Here is a 22992-nt window from a genome sequence, read left to right as displayed (position 1 = left end):
CAAGCACTTGGGCCATCTTCTGCTGCTTTCCTGGGTATGTTAGCAGGGAGCTGGATCAGAAGTAGAGCAGCCAGAATTTGAACTGGTGCCCTATGGGATGCCGGCGTAGCAGGTGGTAGCTTAACCCACTGAGCCACAGCACCAACTCTAGGGCTGATGATATCTTATGCTTCCCTCTCACCTGGCCCAGCCAGAGGGGCCCAGAGAGCCGAATTCGCAGTGCCCTGGCGTCTCTCAGCACAGGGCCCCAGCCCTGCGGGGCCGGAGGTTGCTGACCTGCTCTGGATTCCCGGGTCCCCATCAAGTACCCTGAAGACCTCCGGAGGTTCCTGCGAGCAGCACCTCCAGGGGCCTCTCCACGGACCCGCGTTTCCGACGGCCGCTTTGGCCAAGGACTCTTTTAACTTCTGTCTTTGGGGAGAAGAGGAAACGGGAATGGGAAGGTCCCCGGCGCCCTACCATCCGTGGCTGGTTCTCTAGGCTGCAGAGTATCCAGGCTACTAGGCTAATGACCTCCTTTCCCTGGAAGAGCCAGAGACACAAGGCTTGCGCGACTGGCTAGGAGGCAGGAGCTCACTCAGCCCAATCCCTGATCATTCAGCTAAGGCTACCGAGGACCAGAGAGAGGCAGTGGCCTGCCTGAGGCCACGCAGCCTGTGAAAGCGGGCCCCACACCCAGCTCTCCTGACCCCCAATCCAGGGGTCCTTCCTGGCCCTACTCCAGCAAAGCACTAGGTCAGCACACGTAAGCCAGCCCAGGCACAAAGCACCCAGCTCAGAGCGGGGACACAGCAGCCTGTGTGCCTCCGAGGAGAAGCTGACCTTACATGGAAATATTGAGAAAGTCGAGCATGGTGTGTGGGGGTGGGGGCAGAGGAGGGGGCACAACGCTCGCTTCAGCATCTCTCTCTAAGCCCTGCCCAGACCCTGAGCCTGCCAGCCAGGCTGCAGGAAAATGTTTTATTAATCAGCACAACGCCCTTTGCTGGCTTGAGACAGGCGTCTGTGGGCGTGGGGAGAGGGGAGGCAAGGGGCTTTGGCTCAGCAGTTCCTGGAGGCAGGAGAGCAACAGGCCGGCGGGGGTGGGGGGGCTGAGAAAAGAGCACGTGTTTGGGCTCACGTGTGGTACACTGCTCCCCTTCACCTCTCTGGGCACCGTGAGCCCAACAGCCACAGCACAGAGTGGCCACTAGAGGGGCAAAGGGGGAGAGAGGTCGGCACCTGGCGCCTAGGATGCCTTCCTCTGGGAGGGGGCGGGGCACGCCTTTGACACCTGGGGTCCACACTCCCCAGGAGGCCGCCTCCCCTGCCTACGCCATCTCCTGCAGCGGTCCCAGATCACTTCAAGGCCTGTCAGAACCCCACCCGGCGAGGGGGGCTCCCTTCCTCGATTCCAAAGCTGTGGCGACCAGCCCTGAAGCTCTGTGCTGGCTGTGGCACGGGGCAGGTGCCATGGGCACCCAGACTAGGATGCTAGCAACAAGGGCACCTGGGACCAGCTCTCCAGCGAAGGAGATAGCATGAGATTTCCAAAAGTTTTCGGAGACATCCGCGTTGGATATTCACAGAATATGCAGATGTACCATTTCCCCTCTTCCTTACATTTGGGGGGGGGGGGCGGAGAAGAGACCACAAACCCTGCTGGTTTTGTTTTAAAGAGTTACAGAGAGGAAGTGGGGGGGGGATCTTCCATCTGCTGGTTCACTCCTTCCCAGACTGCCACACCATTAGGGCTGGACCAGGCTGAAGTAAAGAGCCAGGAGCTAGGAGCTTCATCTGGGCCTCCCACGTGGGTGCAGGGGCCCAAACACTTGGACCATCTTCTGCTGCTTTTCCCAGGCCATTGGCAGGCAGCAGGATTAAAAGTGGAGCAGGCCGGCGCTGTGGCTCACTAGGCTAATCCTCCGCCTGTGGCGCCGACACCCCAGGTTCTAGTCCCGGTCGGGGCGCCGGATTCTGTCCCAGTTGCTCCTCTTCCAGTCCAGCTCTCTGCTGTGGCCCAGGAAGGCAGTGGAGGATGGCCCCGGTCCTTGGGCTCTGCACCCGCATGGGAGACCAGGAGAAAGCACCTGGCTCCTGGCTTCGGATCAGCGCAGTACGCTAGCCACAATGCGCCGGCCGTAGCAGCCACTTGTGGGGTGAACCAACGGCAAAGGAAGACCTTTCTCTCTGTCTCTCTCTGTCTCTCACTGTCTAACTCTGCCTGTCAAAAAAAAAAAAAAAAAAAAAAAAAAAAAAAAAAAAAGTGGAGCGGCCGAGACTCAAACCGGCGCCCTTGTGGGATGCCGGAGTGGCAGGTGGCAGCTTTACCCACTGCACCACAACGCTGGCCCCCTCCACTAGTTTTTAGCACCCTGAAAAGTCCCCATCTCCTGAGTGGGGCACTGGGTCTTCCTCTCCTCTGTGCAAGGCAGAAGCTGCAGAAGGAGCTTCCTTCGTCTCCCAGGGAGCACACTTCAGCCTCCCAAACTCTCCCAGGGAAATCTGGCGGCTTAGTGCGGGGACAAGAGCAGACCCTGCTCCAACCAGTGCCCCGCGGACTCCAGCACCTCCAGGCACCAGCAGCAGGCTCTGAGCAGGCCTCCGTTTCCTCGTCTACAGAGATCAGCAATGCCTCTCTTGCATGATTAGCAGCAGGATTAAGTGCATATCAGCAATTTATACTTAAGGGACCAGCGTGGCGGCACTGTGGGTTAAGTTGCCATCTGCAATGCCAGCATCCCATACAAGTGCCAGTTAGAGTTTCCCACTGCTCCACTCTGATTCAGCTCCCTGCTAGTGTACCTGGGAAGGCAGCAGAAGACGGCCCAATCGGGCCTCTGCACCCTTGTAGAAGCCCAGGTAGAGTCCCAGGCTCCTGGCTTCCACCTGACCCATCCCCAACTGTGTCGTGGTATTGCCATGGTTGCTGATAAGGACAGCGACAGGAGTCTCCTGTGTCAGGGTGAACCCACTTCTACTCACTCATCCTCAGCAGATACAGCAAACAGCCGCTTCCCCACCTTTTGGGGAGCTGCCCTGAAGAGACTCAAGTGCGTCACTTCCGGCCTGGAGACGGCCTCCCTCTGAGGCTAACCAACTGTGCCCACCATGCTTCTGCTCAGGGACAGCAGGAGGACCGGCTGTTCGCATCCTCAGGGGGCTGCGACCCTCAGCTCTCAGCACAGGTCAGGCTAATGGCCTTCATTCCCCTCCCCTCGCCAGTCTCGCCTCTTTTTTTTCACAGCTTTTAGATCAACTATTCATTTCATTGTGTGCGCTCATTTGTTTATTGTCTGCGACTCCCACTATAATGTCAGCTCCAGAGCATCTGTCTGTTCACTTAACAGACACACCCTCAGCCTCCAGCAGAACAACAGTTGTTGAGAAAATGATCAAATGAATGGAGGCATCTAATTTTCCCACCATCTTCTTTCAAGGGTCAGCTGAAATGCCACCTCCTCCAAGAAGCCTTCCCTGGTTCCTGCCAGCTCCACATTCTTCTCACACTTTCCAGTCTTTTATTCATCTCTTACTTTCCTGAGCCTAGGAACATAGCTCACGGTAAGTCTGTTGTTGCACTGGGGCTCCTTATAAAGCTACCGGACTCCAATGGAGGCAAAGGACCTCAGCATGAGTCTAGTAATTGCTACTATAATGTGGGAGCTTGGGCATGCTGTCTATCTTCTCATCTGCAGAACGTGAACCTCACGCCTGCCTCCAAGGATTCAGTCCCCATCTGCTCTCTCTTTTGGAGCCCCTCACCGCCAACTAGGTCTGTGTCTTGTTCACAGTGCCAGCTGCAGCTCCACGCATGTTTACTGAATCATTGAACCGTCGCCTGCCCTAGTTGCTCACCAGGGGCCCCAGAAGTCTCCTAGGGGTGATGGATCAGAGGGTGCTCCCAGTGATGCCAAGGGTGCACCCTTTTCTCCAAGGAGAGGAACAGCCTCTTGAGCCTCTGGAACTCTACTTAAGGATCCGGCCCCAAGAGGCCCACGGAGGCTGCACCACGCTCAGTCAGCCCCATTCCAGGCCAGGCGGGGTCGGCTCTTGGTCTGTGATCATTCAGACCCCATCTCCCACCCACGTGTCATTGCAAGTGGCCCTGTGTCTGTTTACATTTAGCAAAGCCAATAAACAAATTCTGCTTTCCTGAGCGGGTGCTGGTTAATTATCATTGTAGGAGACTACAAAAAAAAAAAAAAAAAAAAAAAAAAAAACACCCTCTTGTTTTCCTCAGAAAACCAATCTTCCCTTTTAGTTCCAGCAGAAACACAGCATGAAAGGGAACCGGCACAGGCCTTGGCTGGAAGCTTTGGCACGGCTGTTTGCAGGTGGCAGCAACGTTCCTAGCGGGGGCCACGGCCCAAGCACCAGCACATGGGGCAGGAAGTGTTCTGCAGGGCCCTCGCTCCTTGCCTTCCCTTCGTGTTTCCTTGGCTGCTCACATCTATTTGTCCTGCCTCGGCCGAGGGCTTTGGAAAGTGCCTCTGAGCCCTGTTCTTCCTGCTGGGCTCCAGGGCCGTCTTGCCATCTGGCTGCCGGCCACCTCAAGGACACCCAGGGTTAACTGTAAACACCATGGATCCAAAGCCAAGTGCATCGGCTGTCCTCCTGCCCACCTGTTCCTCCTCAAGTGTTTGCCAACTCCATACCTCTAATCACCCAGGCTGATCACTCCTGCATGCTTCTGACTCCGCCGCCTCTTGTTGCTCTCTCCACTCCACTCCTTCCTCTCCTTTTCCACTGCCACCATCCCAGGTCAGGCCTTCTTTACCTTTTACTTGGATCCATCTTCTGGCCAACTACCCTGTGTCCAAGGGCTCCCTTCTAACATTCATGCATTAGACAGATGCCAAATAAATCTGCCTAATCAATGCATCAGGCTCCCTCGTGCCTACCAAACAAATTCTTTAGCCTAATATTTTAGACCTTGTACATCTGTAGCAAATGTTTTATTCCTGCTCATCTAGAGCTATTTTTGTCTTCATAAACCCTAAACACTAGAAAACCAGCATATTAGTTAAGCTCCCTAAACACCATGCCCTTTTGCCATTTACTTGGACTTCCCATTTTCACATATTAAAATCCTACTTGCCGTTGCTGGTCTAGCCGAAATGTCACCTCGTCATGCATCCAGCAGCAAATATTTATTAAGCATTTAGGCTGTATCAGCACCTCCTGACCATTTCGGCGAATGCCCCGTTCTCTCTCATCCACTCTCATGACCATACTCTGCTCACTCACTATATTGCAAACTTCTTAGGGACCTGGCTAGTACCTTATTTGTTTCTATATCCTCCACATTGTCTAATAATGTTCCTTGCAAATGCTGGGTGTTCCGTGTTTGCTGAATTGAATCAAGATGTATGCTGGCCATGGTTTTTTTATCTTGTTCAGTTTAACTCTCCTATCTTTTTCTAAGTAAGCATGTCCAGAAAGAAGTAAAAATAAACCAATGATACTTCTCAGCAGCTATAAGCCTGTAATTATGCTTAACTCTCAGTTATCCACGGCACTGGAAAAATAGCACAGGAAACAGTCCCACATCAGAAGCAGAAAAACAGTACCTCCAGGAGCCTTTGACATGTGCCATTTTTAAGCATTTGCCTTTTTAATTGTTTGGCTGATCAGCTGGTGTCTGGGTTCACCACGTCTCAATAGCAGGCTGAGCATGGGGACGGAAGGGGAAGGGGTGACTTCACTGGCGGGAGGAACCCAATGCGGGATGAAGCTTCTGCACCATCACAACCTCACAGGCACGGGGTTGCGGGCGGGGGGGCGGGGTACGGCAGCCAGCCCTATGGTGTGGCCTTCCCGCTCCAGGGACTGCCAATGGTAGACTTCCAGACCCCCTACCCAACCCGCTCTGGTGGCCAGCACTTGATTCCCTTAAAGAGGACGACAAAGTGCTGCCGAAACCGCTGAGGTTCTGGAACGGAGGGAGGGAGGGAGGGCGGTCGGGCAGGCGGGCCCTGCCTCTAGTCCTGGCATTTGAGGCTGCCCTGCTGTGTCACCCAGAGCCACTGGATGCAAATCAAAGGAAATGAGATTTGCAACTTTGCACTGATAGCCAGATAATGTAGGGGGGAGGGGGAAGAAGCTCCCCTTTCCCACTTCGGAAGCAAACAAATATCACACATGGAGATTCGGCAGCTGCATTAGTTGGGGAAAATTGATGCACATTTCATGTGTCAGGGAGCTGAATCCCAGAGAATGGAGCCAGCCTCCCAGAAAATGGTTTCTTTATATAGTTCCATCCATTTATTGTTTGATTGGACTTTCTGTATATTAAATTCAAGCTGTTCTGCCGCTCACGGGTATTATGATGCGCTGGCTCGGTAGGAAATAATGAAGGTGATGGGGTTTTACAGCATCACATTACAAAGGAGGCGTCTCCAGCCTCATCCATCTCTCCATCAACTAGCCTGAGTGTGAGGTGGCACTTATATTAAAACGATTTTTCTGATTCTGTTTAATGACACTCATTCGAGTCCTGACACCCGGAATACGATTACACGAGCTAAATGCAATCTTCTTCCAGGCAGCCGTGGTCGGCAACGACTGAGCTGTCCTCTCTCCCCAGTCCCCCACCTTGCCAAACCCCCCTCATTCTCATGGGGCCCAGCAGAGGCAGGTGGAGGTAGGGAGAAAAGCAGGCTGGACACAACCTGGAGGCCGTGAGGGCTGAGGCTCTGCGCAGAGAACTTAGGATGCCTAAAAGCACAGTGGGAACTCCTTCGTCCTTGTCACGCCCAGGTTCCTGTTAGAAAGCTGGGTTGAAGTCAATCCTGTACACTGCTTCCGAAAGCGACTGGCGGAGACCCAGTCCCCACTTCCCAGAAAAGCAAAAGTGCCCTGGACATCGCCAGAGACAGGTGGGAGGAACACGTAGGGCATCAGCTTCCGGGAGGAGGTCAGCTGTGTGCAGGTCCGCCTGCCCCAGGACGGGCACAGGCGGAGAGAGAGGCTCTGCTCCTCTCCCTGGCCAGGAAGAGCTCCCAGCCAGGATGGAGCAGGGGCCAGAGCCCTGGGGCAGGTGAGGGAGACGGAGGGGCTGGGGCTCCTCCTCTCCTGCCTTCTGTTTACACCAAGGTGAGGCAGAACAATTGCTGCTCCTGGGGAAGAACTCTGTGTTTACTGGTGTGTTTCCAGAGGGAAACCCAAACAAAAGCCCACAAAAGGAGAGAGCTGGGGCTGGGTGGGGAGCACTGAGATTGACTTTGAGAGATTCCAGAAGAGAGTGGGGAAGCGGGTGCCGCTCTCAACATCTCCTTCCAGAAGTTGCAGCCGTTGGAACTCACTGCCGGATGGGAAGACACAGCCAACGTGAGGGTCCCGGTGTGAAGCCCCCAGAAGGCTCACGCTCCCACATCCACACACACACATACACACTGTGGGAGTTCCTCTTCCCCTCCCCCGCAGCCCAGAAGCCCTGTCCACCCCTGTGTCAGACGGTTAGCGTGGCGCCTGGGTCCCGCTCATGGCAGTGAGCACAAGCCCCACCCCTCGCCAGGTGCCCATCTCGGTGCCTGCGGTGAAAGGCAAGTTCCAGGCAGGTGCGGTGCTCCTCGTCTGCTCCCAGCTCCCAGCGCCAGGCCTTCTGTGAGGTGCCCGTGCTGCAGCTCAGGCTCTCTGGGCTCGCTCACTGCTCAGTGAGCTCTCGGCTGCCTGGAAGCCTCTCCCAGTGCCTGGTGGAGAAGGCCCTCCTGGCTGTGCCTTCAATGCCGTGCCCTGCTGCTGGCGGAGCCACGGAAGTTCTCAGCCTGCTGGGCGGGAGCAGGACCAGCCAGAGCTTCCTGGGAAAGCTCCTGACACCCCAACCCTCCAGTATGTGCAGAGTCTCACCCTTCTCCCACCTCCCCTGCCGCCACCCTCAGCTCCCGTGAGTAACACGGATACTACCCAGCAGCTAGGTGCTCCTTGGACAGCTCCGGAGCCCTAAAACCCTTCCTACGGCAGAGTCTGCATGAGTGGCTCCCTCCGTTACCTCTCTGGCCTCCCAGTTCTCCTCTGCCCCCGCTCACGGGGCTCAATCACTGGGACTCTTGCTGTTCCCAGAACAGTACCCCCAGGCCCTGCTGCCTGAAGGCCTCTGTGTGTTCTCTTCCTGGAACGCTGTTCCCCCAAGCTCACCAGTTTCCCTCAGGACTCTGCCCAAATTCCACCTGTTCTAAGAGGCCCTCCCCGTGCGCTTGGTGTCCCTTGGTCCGCTCGGCCCCCACACTCAGCACTCCCTATCTGTCACATTAGGCTTCACTGTTCTCTGTAGTCTGGCTTGATGCACCTGCTTGTTGATCTGTTCACTGTCTGGTCCCATCCACCAGGGCAAAAGCTCCACAAGATCAGAGAGTGCTTTCTTCAGCCCTGTAGTCCCAACGCCTACTGGGGACTCAGCAGCTATCTGCTGAATGAAGGGGAGCGTCATGGGGAGGGGAGCCGCATGGTCAAATAGCCAAAAGCAGTGACAAAGATCCTCCGCAAGAAAGCCCCCATGGGGCCAGCACAGTGGCACAGTGGGCTAAGCTTCCGCCTGCAGTGCCAGCTTCCCATATGGGCACTAGTTCGAGTCCCGGCTACTCCTCTTCCAATCCAGCTCTCTGCTGTGGCCTGGGAAAACAGCAGAAGATGGCCCAAGTGCTTGGGTCCCTGCACCCACGTTGGAGACCTGGAAGAAGCTCCTGGCTCCTGGCTTCGGATCAGCCCAGCTCTGGCCGTTGCAGCCATTTGGGGAATGAACCAGTGGATGGAAGACCTGTCTCTGACTCTTCCTCTCTCTCTCTCTGTAACTCTGCCTCTCAAATAAATAATCTTAAAAAAAAGAAGAGAGGAGAAGAGAAGAGGCCCCCAGCCTGCTACAGCTGAAGTCAGAACTGCCACACACCCTGCTTGGCCTCCTTACTCCTTCCCTGCCCACAAATGCCCTCCGACATGACAGTGTGGCTATAACTGAAGCTGGGGAAGCCAGGGTGCCAACCAAGCCGAGTGGCTGGATGAATGTTTACTGAGGCCCACCACAGCCCAGCCCTGGGCTAGGCATGAAACGTGCAATGATCTCTGGATTGGAGATCTGCCATCAGAGGGCTCACAACCTGCAGGAGAGAACCACAAGCAGCTCAGGCTAACAAGATGTGGCAATGGCAAGAAAGAGGAATGCAAGGGCTGTGATGGGAGGCAGGAGGGGGTACCCAGTTCCTGGATGAGATTATGTGGGGCAGGGGGTGTTCTCAGGAACAGTGGGAAGCGTGCTCCGGTTCAAAAGAGAAGAACTGAGCAGGTGCCTTATGTTGGGCTGATGTGTGATCACAGTGTCTGTGGACCCACAGAGCCTTCTGCACTGCCAGGCACACAGTAGGCACTCAGTAAATGTTGAACAAACAAAGGAACACAGGTCTGCATCCTCTCTCGGGAATTTTGGCATCAGAGAATTGTCAGTTAGGAAATGTCCACAAAGAAAAAACTTGGATGTCACTTGTTCCCAGTTAAGTATCCCACGATCAGAGTCCCGTGGGCAGGAGACCCACCATGCAGGAGGAACTGCTGGCCAATGTCTCAGGACAAGATACTTGGGTGTTGGGAGGGGAGCTGATGAGTCCTGGAGGCAGTGGATGAGGGCAGAGACTTTGGGAACTGAAGGGTTAACAAAAACCAGGCTGGGGCCCTGGGGGGAGCCCCAATGCCCCATTCTGTGGCTGCCTGTATTGATCTCGCAGGCCAGGCTCCAGGCCTCCTGGAACCTCAGGCAGGCCCTTCCAGGATTATATTTTAAAGGGAAATGCAAATCACCTGGAGGCTGCTTCGTGCTTGGAAGAAGGGAAAATAGATTCTGTTTTTGTTGAAAGTGATTTGGGGCACTGTCAAACTCTCTCATCTCAGAGCACGAGGTGACACTTGGGCTGCTGGTCTCAACTCTGTCACTGAGCCGACAGGGCAGCAGCTGGCACTGCCCTGTGACTTCCCCAAGCCCAGAGGACCAAGGGGCATCCACATCGCAGCTGGCGCTCCTTGGCCACGGGCTCCTAAGGCTCTCCTCACTCATGCTTCCCACGCCCCCACCGGAGCTTCCTCCCCAGCCCGACTTATGCAGTCGGGGCCCACTGTGATCCCAAGGAAAACCACACAGGAAAGTCTGCTTCGAGTCGTTTACATCATAGAACACATCTCCATACAGTTCCGTTGGTGTTACTTAATACTGGAAGTTTCTGTGTTAGCCCTTCCCTCTGTTAACTGAGATAATTGCGGATTTATTTTATTTATAGTATCAATTACAAGCACAGAAATTAATCCTGAATGGTGCAGTTGGGAACACAATTGTCAACGGGGCACCCGGGAAACCTGGGTGGGAAGCACGGGGCCCACCAGCGTCGGAGAACATGCGGGAAAGCCATCATCCAGCCCTGACAGCGGTCGGGCTGCTACCGCTCTTCCGTGCTTAAGGTATTTTGAGATATTAAATAAACGGTAATAATTGGCTCTGGGAGATCCCTCGCTGGAGGATACCTGAGTAACTCATCAGCAAGGTGCCGGGAAAGCAGAGATGGCAACCAGAGCCGGGAAGAGCAAATGCCTTCACGGGGCACATGGGCTCTCGGCCGGCCGGCCAGTCTTGCTCTACAATGAGCAGAGGGCAACCTCTCTGCGCACCAGAAGTGGGAATTCAGGGAAAGTGCAGGGCAGGGAGGGTCTGCGGAGAGGAAGAGGTGGGGGTCTGTGGGGAGCTGCTGGAGGCAGCTGGACCGTGTCTCAAATGCCAGTGTAACAGTAAGAAAGAAAGAAGGCTTTCTGCAACGGTAGAACAAGTCTCCAACCAGCCAGTGATGCGGTCAGAACAGAAACCAGCCAGGGGAGAGGGAAAGGTTTGCAGGGTCAGGCCAGCAAGACCTCCAGTAAAGGCTGGAAGATTCCCACAGTCCTGCAGGTTACGCCTGGTGATGGATCAGACAGCAAGTAGAAGCCACTCGCTTCTCTCCGAAGGGCCCAGGCAAGGGCAGAACACAAGGGCCAAGGGGGCTCCAGGGGCTGCAGGGGCTGCAGGCTCAAATCCTGGATCCAGCCCCGAGAGAGGGCAGGTCTAGAGGGGACCGAAAACAGCATCAGGCCGAGCAAATGGAGAAGGCGCCCCATTTACACTGACCCATCCATTAAAAAGCATTTTGCCAAGCACCTGCTATGTATAGCCAAGCAACGAGCCTGGTAATGGTGCCGACTGCCAACTCAGGTCAGAGTCAAAGCAGCCTGATCCGGCACGGAGCTGCAGCACTGGGGTGGAAGGGGAGAGAAAGGCTGCCTTCCTATTACTCCTCTGAACTCAGGGAAGTCACTGCTCAGGGTCCCTTTCTTGTCCATTTGGTCGTGCTCCCACAGGCCTTCTGATGCGCAGGGAAGGGGAAGCAAGCTCGTTTCTGGCCCAGGGTGGAGGCTAGGGGCTCATGGTCCAGGGGAGCATGGCCATCCCCAGCGCAGGCAGCCTGCGCTTCCTCGCCATGCTCAGCCTGTCCCCATCTCCAAGAAAGTAAGTTTGAGGTCAAGACCGACTGCCCCTTGGTGTCAGACTCGCTTCTTGAACGAATGCCAAAGGAAGACAGCAGCTTCGTCAGTGGCAGTAAAACACGGATTCTGGCTCTGAGCAACCACTCATTTCTAAGGCAGTATCTGCCATAAGGAAGTGTTTTGTTCATAACACGCTGTGTGCCTAGCACAGAGCACAGCAGGCTGTACTCCCTGGCCTGATGCTGTCTTGACTCGCAAAATGACCAGGACAGAACATCACACCCAGAGGCCATAATAAAAAAGTTACAGCCCTGAAGTCTGACTTCTGTCTAGGGTTCCTGAAGGCGTGGGATCAAGTTGGCTGGCTGAATGAAAGCAGTAAGGACACTGGAGGCAGCCAGACTGTTATCTGAAAACCAGCCGTGCCTCTTATCAGCTGTGTGATGACAGAAAATGTACTTACCCTCTCTGAGCCTTGCTTCTGCGTGTTTAAAGGGTACAGACTTTTTCTTACCTTGCAGGGCTGTTCTGTGAAGACTTAAAGATATAATATATGCAACGTGCTTAGCACACTGCTGACACATAGTAGACACCCATATGCTGTTATACTAATAATAAAAAGTAACGGGCAGCTGGCCAGCGAGGTTCCCATTGATCTCCTGAGATGATCCCAGTTTAACGCTGATAGCCATCAACGTGCCCTGTTTTTCTCCCCACAGCAGGCCAGAGGTGTCCCTCTGCTGTCGTGTGTCCCTTCCAGGGGCACCTGAAAGCACCGGGGAGTCAGAATCACATTCCTCCGACTCTGGGTGAGCAGCTACTGGAAGTGTTGCAGTGGGAGGGAGGGGCAGGACGCGTGTTGTCAGACAGCTGAGAGGCAAAGGGAGCAAGCGTGGCCTTCGGAAATGATGTGGACACCGCCGTCCCTCCCTCCCCCTCCTGTGTGGCAGAATGACAAATGCCATCATTTTAAAAGGTCCTGTCACCTGCTCAGTCACTCTCAATAAGCGCACACAGCACCATGGAAAAACCGACACCACCGCCACGGGGCTGCGGCCAGGGAAAAATCTAATCACCAGGATGCCACCAACTGAATTGTCAAAGACCAAATAAAAAGCTTCATGAATTCCCCATCCACCATATAACGCTTCCTGGTCTAAGCAAACACAGGCCCAGTTCGTGAATTGTAGAGGGTTTTACATCAGCCGTGATGGCGCCCAGCGGTGGAAGCAGCAACCCCGAGGAAGTCTACGTCTCCATCGAGCTGCTTTGATGGGCTCTGACCCTGTTAGGGTGAAGGCTGTCATCTCCCCTCCTGAGACTCCTGCCTCACCCGGGGGGCCAAGCATAGGGGTCTGGGACCTCCGCCGGAGAGGGGGCCTGGAAGCGAGGGACCCGGCAGAGGCCCCCGTCCCCGCTCTGAGCACCTGTCACCTGCTCCTGTGTCTGACTGCACTCAGACCTTCTCACAGTCACCCAGGTCGGCCGGGTCACTAAATCACCAACTCGGGCTGAGAGATGGAGCCTGCTCCCCCTGCGGTGAGAAAAAACCCAACCAGGCGCCTTGCTCTGCAGAAAGCCCAGTTGCAGAGTCACTTAGAGGAAGCCTGCTCAGAGCCACGGAACCCTGGAGCCTCTGCGGGCAAGGCAGAGGAGAAAAGTCGGGCCAAAGAGACAACAGCCTTCGGATGCAATACGGAGAAGAATCGCGAAGCAAGCATCCCCTGCCCGTGGACACCTGCACACTCCTCACAGCACTCTCCCTTCTCCCCACAGCCCTCTTCCTCCCCATGGTCACCGGATACACACTGCAGGTTATGATGCAGCCGCCTGCCCCGGTACTTCACAGCCCCAAGCAGAGCGCGGCTGGAAGAAGGAGCGGTCACAGTTGTCAAGTTCTACAACACACAAGGCCCTGCCCCAAAGAGAAACACTCGATTCAAAGCCTCAGGCCCCTGATCCATCCCTCCTGGGCTTTCTCCTTTTGCAGCAACCTACCTGGAATCCCTAACTCCCTCCCCATCCCGGGCTCACCTGCAACCTCCCAGGTGCACCGCGCAGGCGCTGACTTACCCCAGGGTGGTCATGGTGACGATGGTGTACCAAAAGGAGGCCGGGATGCTCGTGAACTTGCTGGCGGAGGAGCCCTTCTCGGCGTAAAACATCACAGTGGCGAAGATGATGATGGCCATGGTGAGGGAGAAGAGGAGGAAGCCGAGCTCCGAGGCGCAGCTCTTGAGCGTGTAGCCCAGGATGCGCAGGCCCTGCGAGTGGCGGGAGAACTTGAAGATGCGGAAGACGCGGAAGACGCGCAGCGTGACGAACGCCCCGGACACGTCCTCGTTGTTGGTCATGACCAGACCTATGTAATAGGGCATGATGGCCACCACGTCTATGATGCTCATGACGCTGCGGATGAAGCGGTAGCGGCTGGGCGCGGCGAAGAGCCGCAGCAGGTATTCCACGGTGAAGATCATGACGCAGGCCGTGTCCAGGCAGAAGAAGGCCACCGAGTAGCGCTCGCCGCACGGCAGCTCCTTGCTCCCGGGCACCGTGCCGCACGGCACCGTCTCCACCACGTTGGTGATGACCGAGACGGCGATGAAGAAGCCCGTGACGTAGTAGAAGACCAGGGCCAGGGTGCTGGTGTGGGGGTTCTCGAAGGCGCGCCACATGGTCTGGCGGAAGCTGAGCGACGGCATGGACTCCTGGTTGTTCTCCGAGTCGTTGTCGTCCATGAGGCGCTCGGCGTTCTCCCTCTTGCGGTCCTTGTACTCCTCGTAGCAGCAGTCGCCAATGATCTCGGGCAGGATGCCGTAGAAGGCCAGCTCGTCGTCGTAGGCCGAGATGCACTCGTAGCGCGGGTAGTGCAGCTTGCCGGTGCGGTAGAAGTTGAGCACGCAGCGGAAGACCTCGGGGTCGCGGTCGAAGAAGTACTCCTTGGTGTCCTCGTTGAAGAAGAACTCCTTCTCCGTGCTGCCCAGCAGCGTGTCCGGGTAGCGCTCCAGTGTGGTCCTCCACGTCTGGAAGCGGCGCCCGCTCACGTTCAGCACGATCAGCTCATCCTGTCGCTTGCTCTTGTCGGCCGGGGCCAGGGGCATGGGGCAGTTAGCCACCGGCATCCACCCGATGGCCGCCGCCCGGGCAAAGGGCAGCCAGGCCGCGACGCCGGCCGCCATGCTGACTCCCGCGCTCCGGCCGCCAGCAGCTGCGCGGACGCTCGGCACACCAGCTTGGAGTCAGTCCAGCGACCCCTGGGGGGCGGGAGGAGAGAGCAGAGAAAGGGGTCAGTTCTGCTGCCGCGGCCACCAAAACGGGACAGCACAGGCCAGGCTCGTGTGCCAAGTGCCCGAGGCCAGTGCAGCAGCAGCGCGCGCAACCACCACCACCACCGTGGAGAGGGCGCCGAGTTCATCCGCGTCCAGCTCCGCATGGGGAGGGCGCCTAGCAAGCGGCAAGGAGGCGGGGCCGCCAAATGTTGCCCACAGGCTGACAAATTGCCAAGTTCCGAGGGGCTCAGGAGCGTGCACAGCGAAAGCCGCTTTCGCAGGAAGACCTGGGAAGACGCGGGTAATCATCAGCTCTGAAAGGTTATGGAGTTATTATGGATTTAAATTGGGAGTGGGTAAATGAGTTCTCATTAAACGAATTTAAAAGTGGGGTAAACATGCTAATTTTTATTTCACTCTTCATCCACCAGGGTAATCAGTAATGGGGTGTGGATGAGGGAGATCAGGTAAGTGCGTTCCTTTCATTCTACCCTGATGAGGAGGGAGTGGCCCTTGTCTGGAACATTCCTTGAGACTGCAGGTGACCACAGGAGGCTTGGGGCATAGCGATGCTCTGTCCCCAACTCCCACAAAGAGTCCACCAGATGTCCAAGTGCACCTCTCCGAGCCATGGTGGGAAGACATGGGAAAGACTAAGGCTAGGAAGGGTCTCTTCCCATTGGTGAAGAGGGTCTCAGGGTCTGGATTCACTGCCGTCCACACGTTGTCTCTCCCTCCCCAAAAGGAACTGATCCACATTGCCATCCATAGAGTCCTCGCCCACCACCATTTGCCCACCAGCCATGGCCCCCTGTGGTTATGCAACACTACTCCTTGCCATGCCAGCCTCTCACCTAGTCCCCACTCCACCCTGGGGACATTCCTCCAGAGCCGGACCACCTTGTCCCTTCCCCCACAGCTCTCTGAACCACACTGTGTCTACATTTCGCCACGCCCTGCATGGATGCAAGGCACAATGGCACAGAGAATTATATTTGGCTTTGGGAAACAGAGTTAACGTTTTAAAGGTGGTAGTGAAATGACTCTACACTCCCCAAATGTGTGCCATCTGTGGGAAGGCATGCAGAGACACAGAAACACACGCAACAGCAATGGGAAATAGTCTGGGGCTGGCACGCTCCTCTCACTCATCCTAAAGGGATCACACAGAACAAATCCCAACTGGGAATTACTGGGATCCTCTGGAATCCAGTTGGCCTGAGTCTGGGTTTAAATAAATAAGACAGAGGTGAGTCTTGGCATTTCCTCCTCTGTTACACAAAAACTTGTAACAGGATTTGAGCTTCATCTCACCCTGTAACCCTGCTTCACGGTCCCCGACTCCCAGTTTTCAGGGTTTCCAGATCTCTGCCTCCTCTGGCTCCTGAGCTGCCACTGGACTTTTCCACCTTGATGCCTCTGAAGCCAGACAGGCTTACACAGAAGCTATCTCCTTGCAAAAAGCTGTTCTTCATTTTTGGCTCACAGCATCCCTAACCCCAGGCCCGTCACCTTGATCAGTCTTTTCACTGTTCCAGCCACAGAGCTTTCAAGTAAGGGAACGGTCACTCTTACTGCCTCCGTGAGGGCCCAGACTCCCTCAGGGCCCCTTCCCACTGGCCTGCTGGACCCCAACACTCACTTGCCACCTAGTTTTTCCTTATCCCCTGAAACCTTCCCCAGAGCAAGGTTCAGGTTGTGTTTTGCCCCACCGCCTACAAAACAAAGTCCGTACTCCTTTGGTCCACAAATGGATCCTGGCCTAACATGCCAGCCCAGGATCCCATGCATGCATCCCGGCCTCCAATGCAGGGCCAAGGACTGGCTCAATGACAGCCCGTGGGGTGTATGCCTCTGGACCATTCCTCCTCCTGCTAGGACTATGCTCCCCTTTAACCCTTCCTGGCGGGGTCTCCTTTCGAGGCATGCCTCTTCCTCTCCTCACTGTGAGACCGTCTCCTCCCTGTGGGCAGCCTCTCTGCTCTAGCCCCTGCCACCCTCTGTCCAGGATTACAAATGCTCCATCCACAGTGTATCAGCAACAATGGCTAACAACTGCAGAACACTTACTCTGCCAGGCATGCCGCCGTCCACCACAGATATCTCATTTAATCCTCACAGCAGCCCTAGAAAGAAGAGTGCATTGTGTGCCCCATTTCGTGGATAAGGAAAAGTAAGGTGACATGTAGCCATCTGAATACTCCAAAGCAGCAGAGCAAGGCTTCTGCCTCAGGCAGCTTCCTGAGGACTGACTGTATGTCAGGCCCGGTGCTGCAGGCTCCGTGGAGCATCCCAGCGGACCCGACATGCAGTCCTGTGGCTACACACCACTGGCGGTCTGGCTTTGCAGCATGAGGCATTGTAATGATGGTGTTGTAAGAGATGCAAACCCAGGCAGTCTCACTGAGGATTCAAGAATGCAACCAGCCACTCCCTGGCTTGTCCCCATCCTAGACTAAGCTCTTTAAGAGCAAAGGCCATGGGGCCGGTGTTGTGGCGTAGCGGGATAAGCCACATATGGGTGCTATTCAAGTCCCCGCTGCTCCACTTCTGATCCAGCTCCCTGCTAACGCGCCTGGGAAAGCAGCGGAGGACGACCCAAGTGCTTGGGCTTCTGCACCCATGTTGGAGCCTGGAAATTGATCCTGGCTTCTGGCTTTGGCCTAAGCCACCCTTGGCTGTTGCAGCCACTTAGGGAGTGAAGCAGCAGATGGAAGTTATATACGTCTCTCTCTTTCTGTAACTCTGCCTTTCAAATAAATAAAATAAATCGTTAAAAATGACCAAAAAAAGAGCAAAGGCCATGAGGCCTCAACTTCTGTCTCATGACCTCCAAGGTAGCACAAGGTATTTCATCAGGGGGTGCTCTGACCGGGAACCCCAGCTTAATGGTACTATTTGAATCCCATGAACTTTAATCCGTGCTATGGTCATGTATTTCGGGGGCTGTCAAGGGTGAACCTTCTCACTCCGAAAAGACAGTAACCTCTGAAGACGAGTCTGAATCAGAAGACTCCCATCCGAGTGTCTGCTCTGACTCTGTATCCTCAGGTGTTCCCGGGGAGTTGATCTCTGCCTGAGTATCCTCCATTTGCGGCAGGAAATGCTCTACAGGTCCCTCTGATCTGATGAGGGAAGGTTGATTTAGATGCCACAGAGACAGCAGAAATGACAGTGACATTTCCCGTAAGTGTCGCCACTCAGAGAATAGAAAAACACAGACCTGATCAACTTCTTGATTCCGGGAACCAAGGGGACTGGGGAAAGAATGGAGTCCATGGTGCGTGTAACATGTCTTGCATGTTATCTTTAAGAAATTTACCCAGCCGGTGCAGTGGCTTACTTGGCTAATCTTCCGCCTGCGGTGCCCGCACCCCAGGTTCTAGTCCCGATCGGGGCGCCGGGTACTAGTCCCGGTTGCTCCTCTTCCAGTCCAGCTCTCTGCTGTGGCCTGGGAGGGCAGTGGATGATGGCCCAAGTGCTTGGGCCCTGCACCTGCATGGGAGACCGGGAGGAAGTACCCAGCACCTGGCTTCAGATCAGTGCAGCACCGGCTGTAGCAGCCATTAGGGGAGTGAACCAACAGAAGGAAGACCTTTCTGTCTGTCTCTCTCTCTCACTGTCTAACTCTGCCTGGCGGAAAAATAAATTTACCCTTATAGCTAATTATGCCTCTTTAGGACCAGGAGATGTTATAGTGCCTCAGCACACACTCAGCTTGAATTTTCACGGGGCAAGGGAAATCGGGAAAGCAAGCTCCCAATTTGAACATCTGTCACCAATGATTGCAATTCGGGTGTAGTTAATGTTTAGTAAGCACTGACAATACTCTGGGCACTGTCCTAGGTACCTTTTACGCACATTTAATGTACTTCCGTAAGAACCCTATGATGCAGGCATTCCTGCACACAGGTTACAGGTAAGGAGAGGGAGACTCGGAGAGCTTCCTTCCAAGTGGCTACCTCCATTGGGATTCAGCAGCTGATGATTTTCAAAGAGACCACCGATTGGCTCCCTGCCAAATGGCTCTTCTGATCTATGTATAGCCAAGTACTGATGTTCCGGACAAAACAGAGCAGGCTGCAGAGACTCCCCTTCCCGCCTTCCCCAGGCAGCCAGGAGCAAGGGCTCAGGAGGCCTTGCATTCCAGTTTCCAATCGATCCTGAACTTGTGAAAGCAAATCATTGTCACCCTCTGGGCCTTGGGCCATCAACTGTAAAATGAGGGAACTGGACAAGAAAGTGGCAAGGAATCTTCTGGTTCAAATGATCCCTGATTCTGCTGGATCCAAGACATCAAGGCTATAGCTCCGGTCTCATGGAGCCCTTGTCATGACAGTTGCCTATGCAAGGTGGGCAGTATCTGGGCTGGTTGTTGTGCGGATATAGTCAGCCTGCACCTCTTCTCAGCAAAGGGAATTCTGGGCATTGCGGAACTGGGAATGTTACCTGCACCACTTGGAACCCAGGGCAATCCAAGGCCTTGTCCAAACCACAGAACCCTACCCTTCTGGGGAGTTGAGGGGGCCAGGCTCCCAGATGCTGGGCCCTGGACCTCTGCCTTTACAACCCTGCGGTGTCCGGGAATGGGGCCCAGAGTCACACATCTTGAAGGTGTCAAGTGGCAAAGAGCAAAAGACTGCTGACTCAACAGGCACCCTGTGCCCCAACCGGAGGATGCCCTTCCCAGGCCATTCTCGGGGGCTGCTCCACCCTGAGTCCCGTCTCAATGCCATGACCTACCCCTGCCAAGCTGGGCCCCAGCCTCTCCTCTCCACCAATCTCCTTCTCTCCAAGGGCCCTGAGTGTTTAACACACGACTGACATAGGGATACTTGAGAACACAAGGAGAAGGCAAAAGAAATCTCTTCTTTATCGTCAAGTTCTCTGGTCTCAAGGCCAAAGCTTTGCCTCATGCATTAATCCAGCACAATCTCTTTTTTTAATTTTTTTATTTTTTGACAGGCAGAGTGGACAGTGAGAGAGAGAGAGAGAGAGAGAGAGAGAGAGAAAGGTCTTCCTTTACCGTTGGTTCACCCTCCAATGGCCGCTGCGGCTGGCGCGCTGCAGCTGGCGCACCGCGCTGATCCGAGGCCTGGAGCCAGGTGCTTCTCCTGGTCTCCCATGGGGTGCAGGGCCCAAGCACTTGGGCCATCCTCCACTGCACTCCCTGGCCACAGCAGAGAGCTGGCCTGGAAGAGGGGCAACCGAGACAGAATCCGGCGCCCCAATCGGGACTAGAACCTGGTGTGCCGGCGCCGCATGGCAGAGGATTAGCCAAGTGAGCCACGGTGCCAGCTAGCACAATCTCTCTAAAGAGGGCCAAGCAGGCACCAGGCTGTCTCCAGAGGCTCAGAACCTGTCCCCCTTGGAAAAGGTTCCCAAAGCAGGGCAACTGCCCCATCAAGATTCTGTGTGTATGTGTGCATGTGAGAGAAAGAGAGCACCTGGAGTTTGAATGGGATACCATGCCCAAGGCCACACTGGCCGTGCCCACCACACAACCACACAGGCCTGACCTGGTTCAAGTAGGGCTTCTCCATGGCTCCTGTCACAGCACTCGGCCCTGACAGGCACCGACACCTCCCGGAGCCGGCCTGACTGTGAATTCCTGCAACAGGCACAACAGTGCGGCCCCATTTCCAGCCAATGGCACTGCACATGCCTCAGATGCCAAGGTTTTACTAGGACGTGGACGCCTTACAAATGAAAAATCAGAAGCTATTTTTGTTTTTGGCAGAAGAGTTTGACAGTGGGAAAGAGGAGGGGGGAGGGAAGCCGAGGAAGAGACATCCCAAACAGGTGAGCTCCGAAATGACAGAGGCAAACAGTACTGCAAGTGGGAAGTCCATCTTGCTCTGCTGCAGCGAGTCAACTATTAAAGAGCTTCTGTTTGGGGAGCAGAGGACCAAAAAGTGATCAGACAGCCCGTCCTGGGGTCGGACACCTACCCTGAGCACGGACGCGAGGCAGGAAAAGTGTCACACGCAGCAAAAGTGTCACGTCACCAAGGTCTGCCCTTCAATGACCTCAGGGGAGAGCATCTGGAAACAGACTCCCCACAATCTCACATTGCACGGCGTCCCTTATCCCAGAAAGGGGCTGGTCTGGGGGCAGCAGAGGCTTCCCATGGCCCTGGGGGTTTCTTCTGTGTCCACAGGATTTGGGTAGCAGGCATAACATTGACATCATGAAGCAAGTTGTGGATCGGTGGGTCACAGGCCCGGGACACACACACACACACACACACACTTTCCCAAACTCCTTTCCTACAGCTGGGTACATGCTGCTAACCTTCTGCTGAGGGTCCCTTGAGTATTGCATCTTGTTGCGTTCAAACAGTGACAAGGAAAAAGAGAAACATTGACTCCCCTCCCAGCGCCAGGATGTCCACATGGGGAGATGTACACACGCTTTGCGTGGAATTCACGCACGCCCAGCAGCCTTTCTATAGACATCAAACATCCAGGCTCCCTTGAAGTAACGGTCAAGAAGGCATGAATTAAACCATCACGTACATTCATGCAAAACACGGCCGCGCAAGCTGGGGCTTAGCAACATCACGTTGTGCCTAGGGCCCCGAGAAAGTTCACCTCGTGCTCTCTTAGGAAAGACGCAGCGCCCTCCCTCTGCTCTAAGATCCTGGGGTCTGCAACCTCAGCCTGTTGCTGCCTTATCATCAGGGGCTGCCCGGGAGAAAGAGCACCGTGGACTTGTCTCCAACGTCCACACTAAGCAAGCGCAGGAATTTAGTTGATTCCAGGTAACTTCTCTGTCCAAACCTTTCTGTCCGCCGCCCCAAGTGTAAGCACCTCGCAAAGTTGTCTTTGAAACCCCCTCCCCAGGGCCGAAGCGGCCTCCGGGGTCCCTTGGAGACCTGCCCCAGAACTGGCCGGCGTGCACGCGGCGTCGGGGAGGACCGCAGGCGCCGGCCCCAGCCTCTGGGAGGCACACGGCCAAGCTCGCCGGGCTGGAGAACTTTGCGAAGCGCCCCAAACCGCCCCCGGCTTCCTTCCACTCAGCCATTGCTCTCCTTCTCCTCTCCGGAACAGCGGGGCTGGAGCAAGCCGCCGCCGCCACCTGCAGCAGAGCCCAGGGCACCGCCGCGGGCACCCCGAGGCCAGGTCGGCCAATGGAAAGAGGACAGGGGTTCACACCCCCACCCCCAAACCTCTCAGAGCCCCTCCGCCGCCTGGAGGTGGCTTCTCAGCCGGAGCGAACCGACACCCCCGGGCCGGCTGCCTGCGCCCCACGGCCCCGGCCCCACCCCCAATCCTTCCGGCGACCCAGCGCCCACCCACCCGGGCGCGGGAGTGGGAGGGTGCCGCGTGGGCAGCTGGAGCAACAGGCGTGGGAGACGCGCTCCTCGCACTTGCTGGCTCCAGAGAGCTCGGTCGCGTCCTTCTTACCTTCGGCGAAGCCAGCCCCAGGCCCCGCGCCCCGCGCGCGCGAGGGAGCTGCGGCCGCGAGCTGGGGGCCGCGGAGGCGCCGAGCGCCCAGGCGCGCGGGGAAGCGCCCAGCAGCCGCCGCTCGCAGAGCTCCTCCTCGCCGGCGAAGTCTTGCTCGCGCCCTCCCTCGCTCGATCGGTTCGTGCGTCCGTCCGTCCGTGGGGCCCTCCCTCCCGCGCCGCCGCCGCCGCCGCCGCCGCCGCTCCAGCCCCGCTTGGCAGCGCGTCCCCTCCCCGCTTCGCCACTCCGCTCGCGGGCTCGCGGGCTCGCGGGCTCCCTCGCTCGCTCCCTGCAGCCGCCGCCACCACCGGCGCCGCGCGGAGCGGAGCCCGGCCGGCCGAGGGCTGCTTTTCCCCAGGCCCCTCTCCAGAGGAGGCGGTGGGGGCGCGGCGCGGGCGGGGCGGAGAGCGGAGTCCGGCGGAGGCGGCGAGGCTGCGCCCTCGGCTCCCTCCGATCCCCGCCGGCCGAGCGGCCCCAGGCCCCGCCGGAGAGCGCCGAGCCGCCTGGCCGCGGAGGAAGCGAGGAGGAGGACCCGGAGCCTGGCCGTGGGAGGGTGCCTGGGGCGAGGGCGTGCGAGGGGGAGTGACTGGGCGCGGGTGTGTGTGTGTGTGTGTGTGTGTGTGTGTGTGTAGAGGGGCACGCGCGTGAGCGGGGGCCGGGGGGGGGGCGGGGAGACGAGGCCGAGCCCGGCGCGTCTCCCCGGCGAGTGGAGGAATCCTAGGGTGTGCCTGGAGGTGGCGGAGTGTGCCGACGCGGGTGTGAGCGCGTGTGCCGGAGAGGGTGGGCACGGGGGTGAGCGTGGC

At 56.5% G+C, this 22992-nt stretch overlaps 1 protein-coding gene across 3 annotated transcripts in view; it reads right to left on the bottom strand.

Annotated features, from left to right (window-relative positions):
- KCND3 (potassium voltage-gated channel subfamily D member 3) overlaps positions 1–22290 on the bottom strand; it is a 232754-nt gene extending 210464 nt beyond the window's left edge. For 2 of the 3 annotated variants that reach the window (XM_070076669.2, XM_070076670.2), the window contains exons 1-2: positions 22151–22290; positions 13546–14726 (exon numbers count right to left, since the gene is read on the bottom strand). In XM_070076669.2, the coding sequence (XP_069932770.1) occupies positions 13546–14651 (1106 nt within the window). In that variant the 5' untranslated portion in view covers positions 14652–14726; positions 22151–22290. 3 annotated transcript variants of the gene reach the window in all.
- Between the last annotated feature and the right edge of the window lie 702 nt (positions 22291–22992).

This window comes from Oryctolagus cuniculus, chromosome 7 (genome assembly GCF_051225735.1).
Source record: "Oryctolagus cuniculus isolate XC-2025 breed Fujian yellow rabbit chromosome 7, ASM5122573v1, whole genome shotgun sequence".
In the NCBI taxonomy this organism is placed as follows: domain Eukaryota; kingdom Metazoa; phylum Chordata; class Mammalia; order Lagomorpha; family Leporidae; genus Oryctolagus; species Oryctolagus cuniculus.
This window is presented reverse-complemented; position numbering and strand designations above follow the sequence as displayed.